This window comes from Meriones unguiculatus (assembly GCF_030254825.1).
Source record: "Meriones unguiculatus strain TT.TT164.6M chromosome 13 unlocalized genomic scaffold, Bangor_MerUng_6.1 Chr13_unordered_Scaffold_37, whole genome shotgun sequence".
Taxonomy (NCBI): domain Eukaryota; kingdom Metazoa; phylum Chordata; class Mammalia; order Rodentia; family Muridae; genus Meriones; species Meriones unguiculatus.
The window spans coordinates 6,141,902-6,155,267 of record NW_026843647.1 but is presented as its reverse complement, the minus strand read 5'-3'; the positions used below and the strand labels follow the sequence as shown (position 1 = coordinate 6,155,267).

The window sequence follows — 13,366 nt, the reverse complement described above, 5'->3', positions numbered from 1 at the left end:
GGCAAAGACAGCTGGATCTCTGTATCACAGGACCACAGGAGGGGCATGAAGGTCTAAGGGAACACAGGAGCCCTAGCTCACATAGTGATGATCAGGCCATGCCTGTCTGTGATTGAGGCTGAGGCTTAGATCCATGTCCTTAGTGTGGCTGAAAGGCTGCTGGAGTGAATTCCTTGGCTCAGCACTACATGGTCAGACTTCTCTTCTCTGTGTTCTGGGGCCACTGAGGTCTTCCCCCTGTCTCTTCCAACCTCCTTCAGCTGTCTTCATTTCTCCTTGGTCTCCCCTGTCCACTGCACTTCATGTCACACCTCAAGTCAAGTAAGCTGACAGATTAAAAGTAGAACAAGGGAACAGTGAAAGTGTGATGGATTAGTAGAGGCCTCCTGGTTTTCAGTCTGGGGCTACAACCCAGACTGTTGTCAACCATGTTAGGATCCTCTTCTCTCAGCCTCTGGACTACCAGAATTTTATAACCTTAGCTGCCATACTTGGACAGAGGAGCTTTGTTATTGAGAAAATTAAATATCTTTTCAACTGGTAAGTGGATACATAACAGGGAAAGATCAAAATATCTGCCAGTTATAACAGAACTGAAAGCAACTCATTTTACATAGCCAATAATTCATAAAACAATTTCCTAAATGCCGGCATGGTGGATCACGGCTGTAATGTCAGCACTCAGAGAGGCAGTGGTATAAAGATCTTGGTAAGTGTGAGTCCAACCTGGTCTACAGTGGGAGTCTAGGACAGCCAAGGCCACACAGAGAAACCCTGTCTTGAAAACCAATACAAAAAAAACCAAAACAATCAAACAAACAAACAAACAAAGAAAACACCAAATAACACCCTAAGCCAGGTATTGGTGTTTTGATTTTTTTTAATTCCACCACTCAGGAGGCAGAGTCAGGTAGATATTTGTGAAATCAGGATCAGTATAGCCTACAATGTAAGTGTCAGGAAAACTATGGCTATACAGAAAAACCCTGTCTCAATCACAAATTAATTAAGCAATTCATTAATAATAAGTAGATAAAGAAATTAGCATCCTAGGTTTGAAATTATGCGAATATCTTTGATAAAGTGGCGGTCTTTATTTACTCAGATCCTGAAATCCATCCTTTTCATGATTTCCTTCTTGGTTTCTTCTAAGATGGTGTAACTTTCACTGACTATGGCATTGAGGAGGAGATTCACCTTACAAAGATGGAAGGTATTCTGTTTGCAGCATACAGGTTAGAACTCACATTTGCTCCACAGGGGCTGTACTAGACTCTGCTGCCCAAGTGGCTGCACTTACAGACATGATCCACTGTTCCTGGTTGCAAATTTAGTTTTGCCTTGGTAAAACTTCTTGCAGGCACCATTTAGTGTGGCTGTTGTATTTTCTATTATAAGCTAAATATTAATATTATTCTGTTATAGGTTCACTTTAGTCATTGCAAATGCATAATTATAAAGATCTCTAAGGCTTGATGAAGCAAACTTCTTTTTTATTAGTAGTTCAAGATTTCACAGAATTATTACAAATGAGATTTTGGAAATGTTTCATGAACAGGAAAAATAACATGCATAGTTGCTGTCTGGCTATTGGTCCTGTAGTTGGAATATGAACAGGTTCATAACAGAAGTATTGATACTTTTTTTCTGAGAAAAGACAGGGCTCCCTGGACGGGAGATGGTGGCTAGTAGAAAAGGGAGCACAAAAGCTCCTGAACACATGAGTAGTCATCTGATCTCCTCTTGCTTCTTTTTGTTCATTTCTGTGTAAAATGCATGATTGTTTTTATGCATGTCTATATGTGTGTGGGCACATCAGTAGTACCCAAAATGTGAAGGAAAGACATTAAGTTTTGATCATCATCTTTAGATGCTGCTCTTTTGGTGTGAGGATACTAGAAAATGAAAACAAAAGTTCTGTTCAGTTCATGATATTCTAGGGCATGATGGTGCAAAGTTGGACAACAAACAAGGAGCAAGGGGCTCCTAGAGAAAAGGGAGATTTCAGGTAGAGACCTGACTCTAGGTAGTAAAACCCAGAATTGCCTGCCTCACCAGGCTGCAGCTGTCATAGCTCCCTGCGGGCAACAGCTCTATTAGTCCTTGGAGTTCAGTTCTTTTGCTGCTGCTAGTGCCTATGATTTCCCAAGACTGCCTCTATGGTGATGCAAATTTACATGAGCCTCCCAAGCCTAACTACCTAAAGTCGAGATTTCCTTCCTGACTAGTTTTGGAGGCACATGATTAAGAAAATTCTTCAGTGTCCTCTGTAAACCAAACAATATATTATACAGTGTCAAAAACAAATCAAAACACATATATTATGCAAGTGTCGTATTGTTACGCCCAGTTCGTAGGACCCCCCCCCCAAAACACCAGGAATTAACTCTGCTGCAAAACTCATGCGGATTTTTTTATTACAAGATCGAGCCTGGGTCACAGCATTCTCTCTGGCTGAAGAGGAGGAGTATGGATCCATAGTGTACGGTAACAAGACTTTTAACGGGAAAAAATGTAAGCAGGGAGTTACATGCCTTGGTGGTACATGATTGTGTTAGTGAAATGACTGGTTTACTTTAGGAACCAAGACAACAAACCGTTCTGGCCTGGCCATGTGGGGCAGTTTCCTAGTAACTGAATCTCTAGTGGGCAGGAAAAGAATGTAGTAAAGCTAGTTCCTTTTGCCAGGTGGCTGGACTTGTTTGCACATGGCTGGCTTTCCTTCAGGCTTGTTCTTTAAACTTTAAACCAATACTCAAAATTCTATGGTCTCTCAGTGTCACCTGTTTCATAAAAATCACGGGATATCCTGAGAGCTCAGTGACAGAAGGAAGTTTATGGATGCCTCCATGTTCTTCTATGTGACAGTAACCAAGAAGTCACATGGCATTTATCTCTTAATGAAATCATTAGAAAAGAACATGGCTAATTCATGGTTGCTTCCACGGTGGTAAGGTCACCAACCAAAGGAGGATCAAAACACATGATTCCATTGTGCTTAAGATCAATGTGGTGGTTTGCAATTCTTGGGTCAACATCTATGCTAAGCTAGTCCAACCTGAGAATGGGGCTGCTTTGCCTCTAGGAAGGTTAGCTCAATAAAGGACAAGGAGTTCAGTTCAACCAGCCAAGACTGCTATCTTTTTCAGGGCTATGATATCAGTATAGACAATTAGCTATCAGGTGATATCTGAAATGAAATCTGTCTTCTGTAACAACACCCAGTGCTGTTAACTCCCATGCTCCCTCTATCCACCTTTTATTTAAAGCTTATTTCTACAGATGTTAATTAAAACATATTACAGGATTTTCTGCTTTCTGTCTCTTTTTTCCATGCCTGTCCAGATTCTCTTTCCAATACCTTAAAAAAGAATGTGTAAGTATGGACCTGCATATATAAACGAAACATACTGAGTCTATTCCTATTGCTTTTGTGGATAAGGTTTCTGTCCTGAACCCTTTCTATAGGATATATAATTAAGGAGCTCATCCTTGCCTGATGCTAATTCTCACATTGCAAGAGACTTCTACTCTACAATGCCCAAAAAGTGTCTTACCCTGAAGTGACCTGAGCTGTCTTGGACACAAACAATAGGGAGCATGGGGTAGTGAATTCCTTAGATAACACATGGTGCTGGAATGGCCTGAGGTTCTGGAGCTGTAGGGAGGACTATGGATATTGGACTTATAAAATCAGTCTCCCTTTGTTCTGTGGACCTCCCATTATATCATTGACCTTGGATATTTCCTTTGATTACTTTGAAATCTTGAAGTTCTTGCCTCCTCTTTCTGAACACCATGACTACAGGCCTGTGTTACCATGCCTGGCTTAGGTGGTTTCAACCTCAGTGAGTTAGTAGAATATTGGGATAAGTGTAATGAGTACTTACACTTAACTATATTGAGAATCTACTTATGTCTGTTAGGCTGCTTTTTGTTATCTGTTGAATAATGGCAGAACTCCAACTTACTATGATGAGTGATAAACAAATCATGTTAAAAATTAATTTCTTAATAATTAAAGGTGAGGATTTTAAGCCAAACAACTGCAATTGAACAAAGCTTTTTTTTTCTATTAGTGTAGTTATGACCAGAGCCTGTGTCCTGCCTACCATGAGCATTTGCACTCAGTGACTTATTCTCAATAAGCACATTAAAAGTACTGAGTTACTGAGGTAGACCATGCCCAAATATATTGCAGGCATTAGGGAGGCAAGGTAAGCAGATATAGTATGTACACTAAGTTCAAGGTCAGCCTGAGATTCATACTAAGAATATTCTTTGGAAGAAAAAAGAAAACAATGGTTGAAAATGAAATTCCTTTTAACTATCTATTACAATTTATTCATTTTGTACCTGGACTGTATCCACTTCCAAATCCACCCATCCCCTCCCACCATCCCCATCTCCCACTGTGCACCTACCCTAGTCCACTGATAAGGGAGTAGGAAAAAAGAAAAAGATAGTTAAAACACAAATTATTAGTGAATACTAGAAACAAATTAACATATTTAGTCAGTGTGAATAATTTTGACCAGTGATTAATATATAAGGTTATACTTTATCTTTCTTCCCACAGGTGAAATTTGCTAAGTGAAGACATGATAAAGCATATAAATGCAGGCTTATTACAAATAGTTCTAAGACGGTTCCCAGCTCCTAAGGAATATGGCCATGGAGGCTCCCATGTAGGAGACATAAACATTGGTGAAGACAAGTATGTGAAGAGAGAGAAAGAGTGAGAGAGAGAAAGAGAGAGAGAGAGAGAGAAAGAGGGAGAGTAGAAAAATATAGAAAGAGAAAACAAAATATCTGGCTACATAGGGAAGAGCCTCTGGGAGAGGGCAAGCGATTCTACTAGACTGGAAAGTTAAGGGTATAGGTGGGGAATGCCAATCATGCCATTGAGAAGGTAGGGACTGAGGGATGCTGGGAGAATCCACTTCTGTCAAAAAGGCACCTCAGCAGCTTGTCTCAGGTGTGAAGCACAACATATGATAAGTAAAACATCCATTAGGTTTAATATAGCTTTAGACAGCAGAGAAGACATAAACAACTAAGTAATCTCACCAAGCTCTATATTAAAAATTTCCTGCCTGTAAACTCTTTCCCCATTCTCAGCTATTTCTCTCCTGCAAAGTATTCAAAGAATGACATTATCTTATTGAGCAGAATATATCTCATTTAATGGGATAGGTCTTTTCAACAATGTCATTCCAGACCAGATTAGAATTTCATGGAATCCATTGATTTACTAGATGATCACCTAAGGGAGATATAGGAATGTTTATTCAGAATATCCTTATTCTTGCCAAGCAGAGAGGTTACAGCGATAACAGAGTGGAGACTGAGGAGATTTAAAACCCAATTTGAGACCACGAAGTGGTGGCCTGCATGGCATTCTGACTAACACTTACACGTATCTGTGAAGAAAAGGAAAGCATTGAAGAACTGGAGAATAGACACACCATAGCTGTGTAGATACATAGAATACAGTAGGAGGCAGCTTGTCCTCAGGTACAGCCCAAAAATTAATTGCACTCTGGGACTTTCTTTAACATCCAAATCTCCTTCCTTTATAGTTCCTCTATGCTCTACAGGAATCTGTAAATGCCTGAATTCTCCAGCCTTCTATTGACCACTGTTTTAACCTCAGGCTCCCCTGACAGCAACCTGCACAGCATCTGGGGTCTTCACCACTCAGGGCTCCTAACTCAATGTTTGCATGCATCAGGGGAACAGAATACAATCCACTTCAGAAAAGTTGGTCTTCATGCCTTCAAGTTCATTTTCTCTCTTTGCACTAGGCATAATTTCCAGAAAGAATATACCTGACATATGTCTTGGTGGGTTCCCATTGATACCTATTTACCACCTGTGAGATAAACTCAGTCTGGTGGCTTTGGTCCAGTGGTCAGGCACTTTTAAAACACTTGTATTGTCAGTTGCTCTCCTGGCCATTTTTTGGATACTTCCATATTTTTGTGAAGATAGTGGCTCAGAAACTTCTTTAAGCACCAAGCCTAAGTTACTTTCTTATGTTCTCAATTTTCTCTTTCTTCTGAGTCATCAGGGCTGAGTTAAAGATGTAGTTAGGATCAATCTTTCACACGTAAACGCTATTCATCACACTTTCATGGGGCTAAACATGTGGCTCAGTGCCTAGGAGAACTGCCTGCACATTTTCATTTTCAAAGAAATTTTATCATTGATATTGCCATGAATTCATCAATTATTACATAACAATATGTTTATAATGTGAAAAAAGACAATGTTTTAGCGATACAATATCTCAACTAATCTTATTGGAGCATCAGGGAAACAGAGCTGTAGGAAAGGATTTTGGTGTCCAAAGCTGGAAACCAGACCTCAATCCTCATATTGAGATGACCAAACGATATGTGACAAAGTTGTCCCCCACTCTTTACAAATCTGACATGGATTAAAACCACATAATCCTGTCACATGCACACACCAGAGGTGTTTCTTTTTAAGTAAAATCCTTGCTGTTACATTATCTAGAATATTTATGCTATATATTTCTTATAAAATGCAGTAATTCAAGATGAAATGACAAATGGATGATTTGGAGGAACATACAGAATTACAGAACGTCCAATCATATATACATGTTCATATCACATAAAGCTATGCAGTGAGGTGCAGTTGATTACTGATTAGATCACTTCATTACACCTCTATGAAACATGAAAACAAAGCCTTGAGTTACCATATGAAACACATTCCTAGGGCTTCTCTTCTGTATCATTCATTCATGAACGTGAAGCCTATAGAAATGTACAAAGGTTTTGTTATACTAAAAACATTCACAAGGTTTTCTCTCCAATATGATTTCTTTCAAGGCTTTGAAAAAATGTGACAAGGGTTTGCTGGTTATATTCATAGGGTTTCACTCCAGTATGAAATCTTTCATCCATTTGGAGATCACAGCAATGTGCAAAGGCCTTACAACGTTGAGTATATTCATTGGGTTTCAATCCAGTATGAAATCTTTCATGCCTTTCGACATCACTACAATGTGTGAAGGCTTTACCACCATGATTACGTTCACAGGGTTTTTCTGCAATATGTGTTCTTTTATTATTTTAGAGATTTCCATGTCATGAAAAGGCTTTCCCACACAGATTACATTTTTATGGCTTCCCTCCAGTATGTGTTCTTTTATGCACTTCGAAAGAACTGGGTTGTGAAAAGCATTTAACACACTGATTACATTCATAAGGTTTCTTTGCAGTGTGAATTCTTTTATGCCTCTGAAGACCACTACAACATGCAAAGGCTTTACCATATTGATATCATTCGTAGGGTATCTCTCCATTATGGGTTCCTTTATGCCTTTGAAGACTATTGGTTTTGAAAAGGCATTACCACATTGATTACATTCCTAGGGTTTCTCTCCATATGTGTCTTTTTGTGCACATGGAGGCTACCGGATTGTGAAAAGACTTTACCACAGTAATTACATTCGTAGGGTTTCTCTCCAGTATGTGTCCTTTTATGGACTTGGAGTGTACGGAGGTATGAAAAGGCTTTACCACATTGAGTACCTTCATAAGGTTTCTCTCCAGTATGTGTTCTTTTATGACTGTGGAGATTACTGACTTGTGAAAAGGCTTTCCCACAATGATTACATTTGTAGGGTTTCTCTCCAGTATGAATTCTTTCATGTCTCTGGAGAGCACTACAACATGCAAAGGCTTTACCACACTGATTACATTTACAGGGTTTCTCTCCAGTATGTGTTCTTTTATGCATTTCTAGACTAGAGTGCTGTGAAAAGGATTTGCCGCACTGAATACATTCATAGGGTTTCTCTCCAGTATGTGTTCTTTTATGACTGTGGAGATTACTGACATGTGAAAAGGCTTTCCCACAATGATTACATTTGTAGGGTTTCTCTCCAGTATGAATTCTTTCATGTCTCTGGAGAGCACTACAACATGCAAAGGCTTTACCACACTGATTACATTCATAGGGTTTCTCTCCAGTATGTGTTCTTTTATGCATTTGTAGACTAGAGTGCTGTGAAAAGGCTTTGCCGCACTGAATACATTCATAGGGTTTCTCTCCAGTATGTGTTCTTTTATGCATTTCTAGACTAGAGTGCTGTGAAAAGGCTTTGCCGCACTGAATACATTCATAGGGTTTCTCTCCAGTATGTGTTCTTTTATGCACTTGTAGTGTACCGAGGTTTGAAAAGGCTTTACCACATTGACTACATTCGTAGGGTTTTTCTCCAGTATGTGTTCTTTTATGAATGTGGAGGTTAATCAATTGTGAAAAGGCTTTCCCACACTGATGATATTTAAAGGGCTTCTTTCCAATATGTGTTCTTTTATGCCTTTCGAGATTTCCGTCCTGTGAAAAGGCTTTACCACACTGATTGCATTCATAGGGTTTTTCTCCAGTATGTGTTCTTTTGTGCATTAGGATATCACTGGGTTGGGACAAGGCTTTACCATACTGCTTACATCCATAGTGCTTCTCATAAATATGTCTTCTTTCATTCCTGTAGGGATAATTGGGCATCTGTAAGATTTACCATAGTCATTACACTGATGAATCTTTGTGTCGGTGTAAATTAAGTTTGCAATTTCGTCTAATTGTAAAATGAAGTTGCCTCTTAACCTTTTATCACTTTTCTTACATTCATAGTTACCCCCTTGACTGTGGGTGTTTTGTACCTTCCAAGATAACTTTGGTGACAAGAAACTTTATTACATGGCTCACTTTTAGCATAATTTTCTATGTAAGTGGGTTTTCACATATTTAAAAAGACCTTGAAAGAGTCAGCTTTACCACAGTGACTGAATTCATAAATTTTTCTGTAGTTGGATTCATACTACATTTGTAAATGAATCATAATAGAAACAACAGTTTCCACAGGGCCAGAAATTATAGGGATTTTCTCTAGTGAGTCTTTCTTTTTTTTTTTGGCTATATTCCCAATTAGTTTGGAAAACTAATCAAGTATATTAGTGTAATTTATTAATAGTCCCCTGCTTTGCCTAGACTTTCTGAATGTGATACAAGTTTATGATTCATTTTTTATTAATAATGAATGAAGGAACACATGAAAAAAATATAAACTTATAGTGTTGTCACCATCATGCTTTCTGTTGTATGCATGTATAGGATAACTTAGAAGCACATGGTGATGTGCTTCTGGAAAATGCCTACTCAGGAAAAGCAGGCTTTGCTGGATCCTTCCAAAAAGTATCTCAACAAAGATGCAATGACGGAGATCTACAAGAACATCATAGCTATGGAGGACATGATGAATATTCTTTAACAATTAACTAATAATTTCATTGTGAATAATTATTAATAAATTCAATGTAAAGTTGCACCACATTCAGAAAGTCTACTCAAAGTAAGGACTACTACATATTTTCTAATTGTTCTGGAAGAGCGAGGTATGTTTCTTCTTTCCATATCCATACCCTCACATGACTTGTATGAATTATGACAAAAGAGATACCTATTAAAAGAAGAATAACAAATGAAAGATTCCCAAATCCACAGAGTTTGACTCTTTGCTTGTCAAAGACATGTGTTATTGTGATTATGGTTCCTCCACAACAATATTCTTGACTCTCCTACCTTCTGTGTAAATTAGCTTAGCAACTTCCAGGATTTGAGTAAAATCACCTTTGCTATGGAATATTTTCTCATAAGGAGGTTTTGAATATTAAATTATCACCTATTCAAAGAATATGCCTTTTGCAGTATAAGTGGTATGAGACTCAACAAATTTGAATTTTTAGAGTATCTAAAAAGGGATATCAGTAATGATTTATCATTTTTATAGAGGAATTTTAACACTGCATTTGTAAAGTGAACCAGAATGAACAGAACAATTTGCAAAGTTCCAGTATTCATAGGGATATTCTGTAGTGTGATTTCTTTGGCTATATTCTCAATGAGTTTGGTCAAGTAATTAAGTACATTAGTTTAATTTATTAATAGTCCCCTGTTTTGACTAGACTTTCTTAAAATGATGCGAGTTTATGATCCCGTTGTTATTAGGAACGAATGAATGAACACATGAAAAAATATTAATTCATATGGTAATCAGTATCATGCATTCTGTCATACAGAAGTATACTATAGTTTAGAATGCCCTAGGAAAAAATGGGGCAGACATACCCAAGAAGAGTAGATGAATGGAAATATACAAGCTCAGGGCTGAAATCAATAAATTAGAAACAAATAAAACAATTCAAAGAATCAATAAAACCAAGAGCTGTTTTTTGTTCTATTGTGAAAATCAAGAAGATAAACAAACCCTTAGCCAAACTAACTGAAAGGCAGAGAAAAACTATCCAAATCAACAAAATCAGAAACAAAAATGGAGACAACAACAAACACAGAGGAAATCCAATCTATCATTACGTGGAAGTACAAAAGCGTATATGCCAGAAAATTTGAAAATCTAAATGAAATGTACACTTTTCTTGATAGACTTCATTTGCCAAAATTAAATCAAGATCAGGTAAATAGACTGAACAGTCCTATGTTTCCCCCTCCCCAAATAGAAGTAGTCATCAAAAGTCTCCCTTCCAAAAAGAGCCCAGGGTCTCATGGTTTCAGTGGAGAATTCTAGCAGATCTTCGAAGAAAAGCTAACTCCAGTTCTCTTCAAACTATCCCACAAAATAGAAAAAGAAGGAACATTACCAAACACATTCTGTGAATCCACAGTCACATTGATACCTAAACTACACAAAGGCCCACCAAAAAAGAGGACCTCAGTCCTATCTCTTTTATGAAATTAAAAGCAAAAATACTAAATAATATACTTGCAATCTGAATCCAAGAACACATAAAAGATATCATCCACTAAGACTGAGTAGGCTTCACCCCAGGCATGTAAGGGTGGTTCAAAAAAGGGAAACCCATCAATGTAATCCACCATATAAACAAAGTGAAAGAGAAAAACCACATGATCATCTAGATGCCAAAAAAGCATTTTACAAAATCCAACACCCATTCATGTTAAAGTGTTGGAGAGATCAGAGATACAAGGCACTTACATAAAAATAGTACAGGCAATATGCAGCAAGCATTTAGCCAACATCAAACTAAACCCAGAGAAACTTAAATCAATCCCACTGAACCCAGAGATGAGGCAAGGCTGCCAACTCATTCCTATCTCTTCAACATAGTACTTGAGGTCCTAGCTAGAGCAATAAGACAACTAAAGGAGAGAAGAGGATACAACTAAGAAGGGAAGATAAAGTATCACTAATCACAGATGATATGATAGTACACATGAGTGACCCCCAAAATTCACCAGAGAACTCCTTCAGCAAAGTGGCTGGATACAAAATTAAGTTAAAATAATCAGAAGCCCTCCTATATACCAAAGACAAAAGGGTTGAGAAAGAAATTAGGGAAACAACACCCTTTACTAATGACATGAAGTACCTTGGTGTGTCTCTAACCAAGCAAGCAAAAGACATCTTTGAAAAAAACAAACAAACTACAAATTCCTGAAGAAATAAATTGAAGAGGATAACAGAAGATGAAAAGATCTTCTGTGCGCATGGATGCATAGTATTAACATACTGAAAATGGACATCTTGCTAAAAGCAATCTACAGATTCAAGGCATTTCCCTTCAAAATAGCAACATCAATCTTTGCAGACCTGCAAAGAACAATTCTCAACTACATATGGAAAAAGAAAAAACCCAAAATTGCCCAAATGATCCTGTACAACAACAATTAGTCTGTAAGTATCAACATCCTTGATCTCACGCTATACAACACAGCCATAGTAATAAAAACTACATGATATTGGCATAAGATCAGAATAGTCGATCAATGGAACCAAATGGAAGACTCAGAAAAAAACCCACACACCTACAGTCACTTGGTTTTTGACAAATAATCCAAAATCATACAATGTAAAAAAGACCAGCACCTTCAATGATGCTGGTCTCACTGGATATCTACCTGCAGGAAAATGCAAATAAATCCATACTACTCACTCTGCACAAAACGAAAGTCCAAGTACATCAAAGATATCAACATAAAACCAGACATAAAAGTGTCCCAGTTTAAACTCTAATCCTTTAGAAGAAAAAGTAATGGCAGGAAAGCCGACACAATCAGAAAAATATTTGGCAGAATATGATACATGCATCTCTCAGGAGACAAGAATGGAAATGAGCTTCTTAAGGGGTACTACATGGAGAGAGGAGGGAGTTTTACTGGGATAGTAATAGAAAGACAGGTTGGAGAGAGAGAACTGAGGTCAAGATCAAATGAGCCAGAGAATAAAAAAGAGCCTGAAGATTAGAAAAGACGGATGGAGTTAGTTTGAGACTATACAAAGCAATTAGGTGACAGTAGAAAAGATAGATTTAACAAGGAAGCTAGGAGAGGAGTTTGAGTAAGAACAGGTGAATTGAATCAACCATTTATGAGCTCAGAAAGAATAAGACAGGATTTGTCTATTTAGCAGTAATTCTCAGAGGCCAAAAAACTCCTAGGCCTAAGGTAGGTTGTATGGAACCTAGAATCTGCCCTACCCAGGCGTAGGGTAGCAGACAGAGGGGCAGTAATCTTTGGAGACCATGATTTCTAGATTGAAAAAAAGTCCTTTTTACAGTAATATCTGTTTAGCAAAGGTTTCACTGTCTTCATACATATCAAACTGCCTTGAAAACAAAATAACAGCTTACATTGAGGAACATGAGGTTGGGAGAATTTAATATTCCTTAATACTCTAGAATACTGGATTCTTTACACTATTGCTTTCCTTTAAAACTCCTGGGACACATTGAAAATTTTTCACAGGTATATTTATATAAGCTTCCATGAGATAATTACCTTGCATATCTTTTCAAACTTTGACACTGTTCTTCAATATTATGGTCTTCCCAATTGTAGCCTAAAATATATACCAGAAAGAGCTGATATTTTACTGAAAATTGGGGAAAATTTAATTTTCTCTCTTCAAGGAACTTTAGAAACATGATTAATTTATTCTTCCTCATTCCAATTGAAATTACATAAGAGCATCATTGAGAAAAATCAACAACAGATGTCCACTTTAACCAAATAGTGAAAGAAAATTTACTGTCTTACCTATGACTGTAAGGTACTTGTAGGTGTCTATAATCACATCTTTGTAGAAATTCTTCTGGGAAGGATCCAGCAAAGCCCACTCTTCCTGAGTGAAGTACACATTCACATCATCATAGGTGATAAAATTCTAAATTATTCCAAATATGGGTATAAGTGAAAGCACAGTAGTGGCAACAATGTAAAAGTATACTTCATTGACAATAAATTCATATAGTTCTGGTTCTTCCCTGAGTTATCTCCTGATAGAGAA

At 37.6% G+C, this 13,366-nt stretch overlaps 1 protein-coding gene across 1 annotated transcript; it reads right to left on the bottom strand.

The window, feature by feature from the left end:
- Positions 1-5,601: 5,601 nt before the first annotated feature.
- LOC132650970 (zinc finger protein 239-like) lies at positions 5,602-8,453 on the bottom strand. The gene has a single exon (XM_060376284.1). It carries the CDS (start codon positions 8,446-8,448, stop codon positions 7,366-7,368), a length of 1,083 nt encoding a protein of 360 aa, XP_060232267.1. The 5' UTR covers positions 8,449-8,453; the 3' UTR covers positions 5,602-7,365.
- Between the last annotated feature and the right edge of the window lie 4,913 nt (positions 8,454-13,366).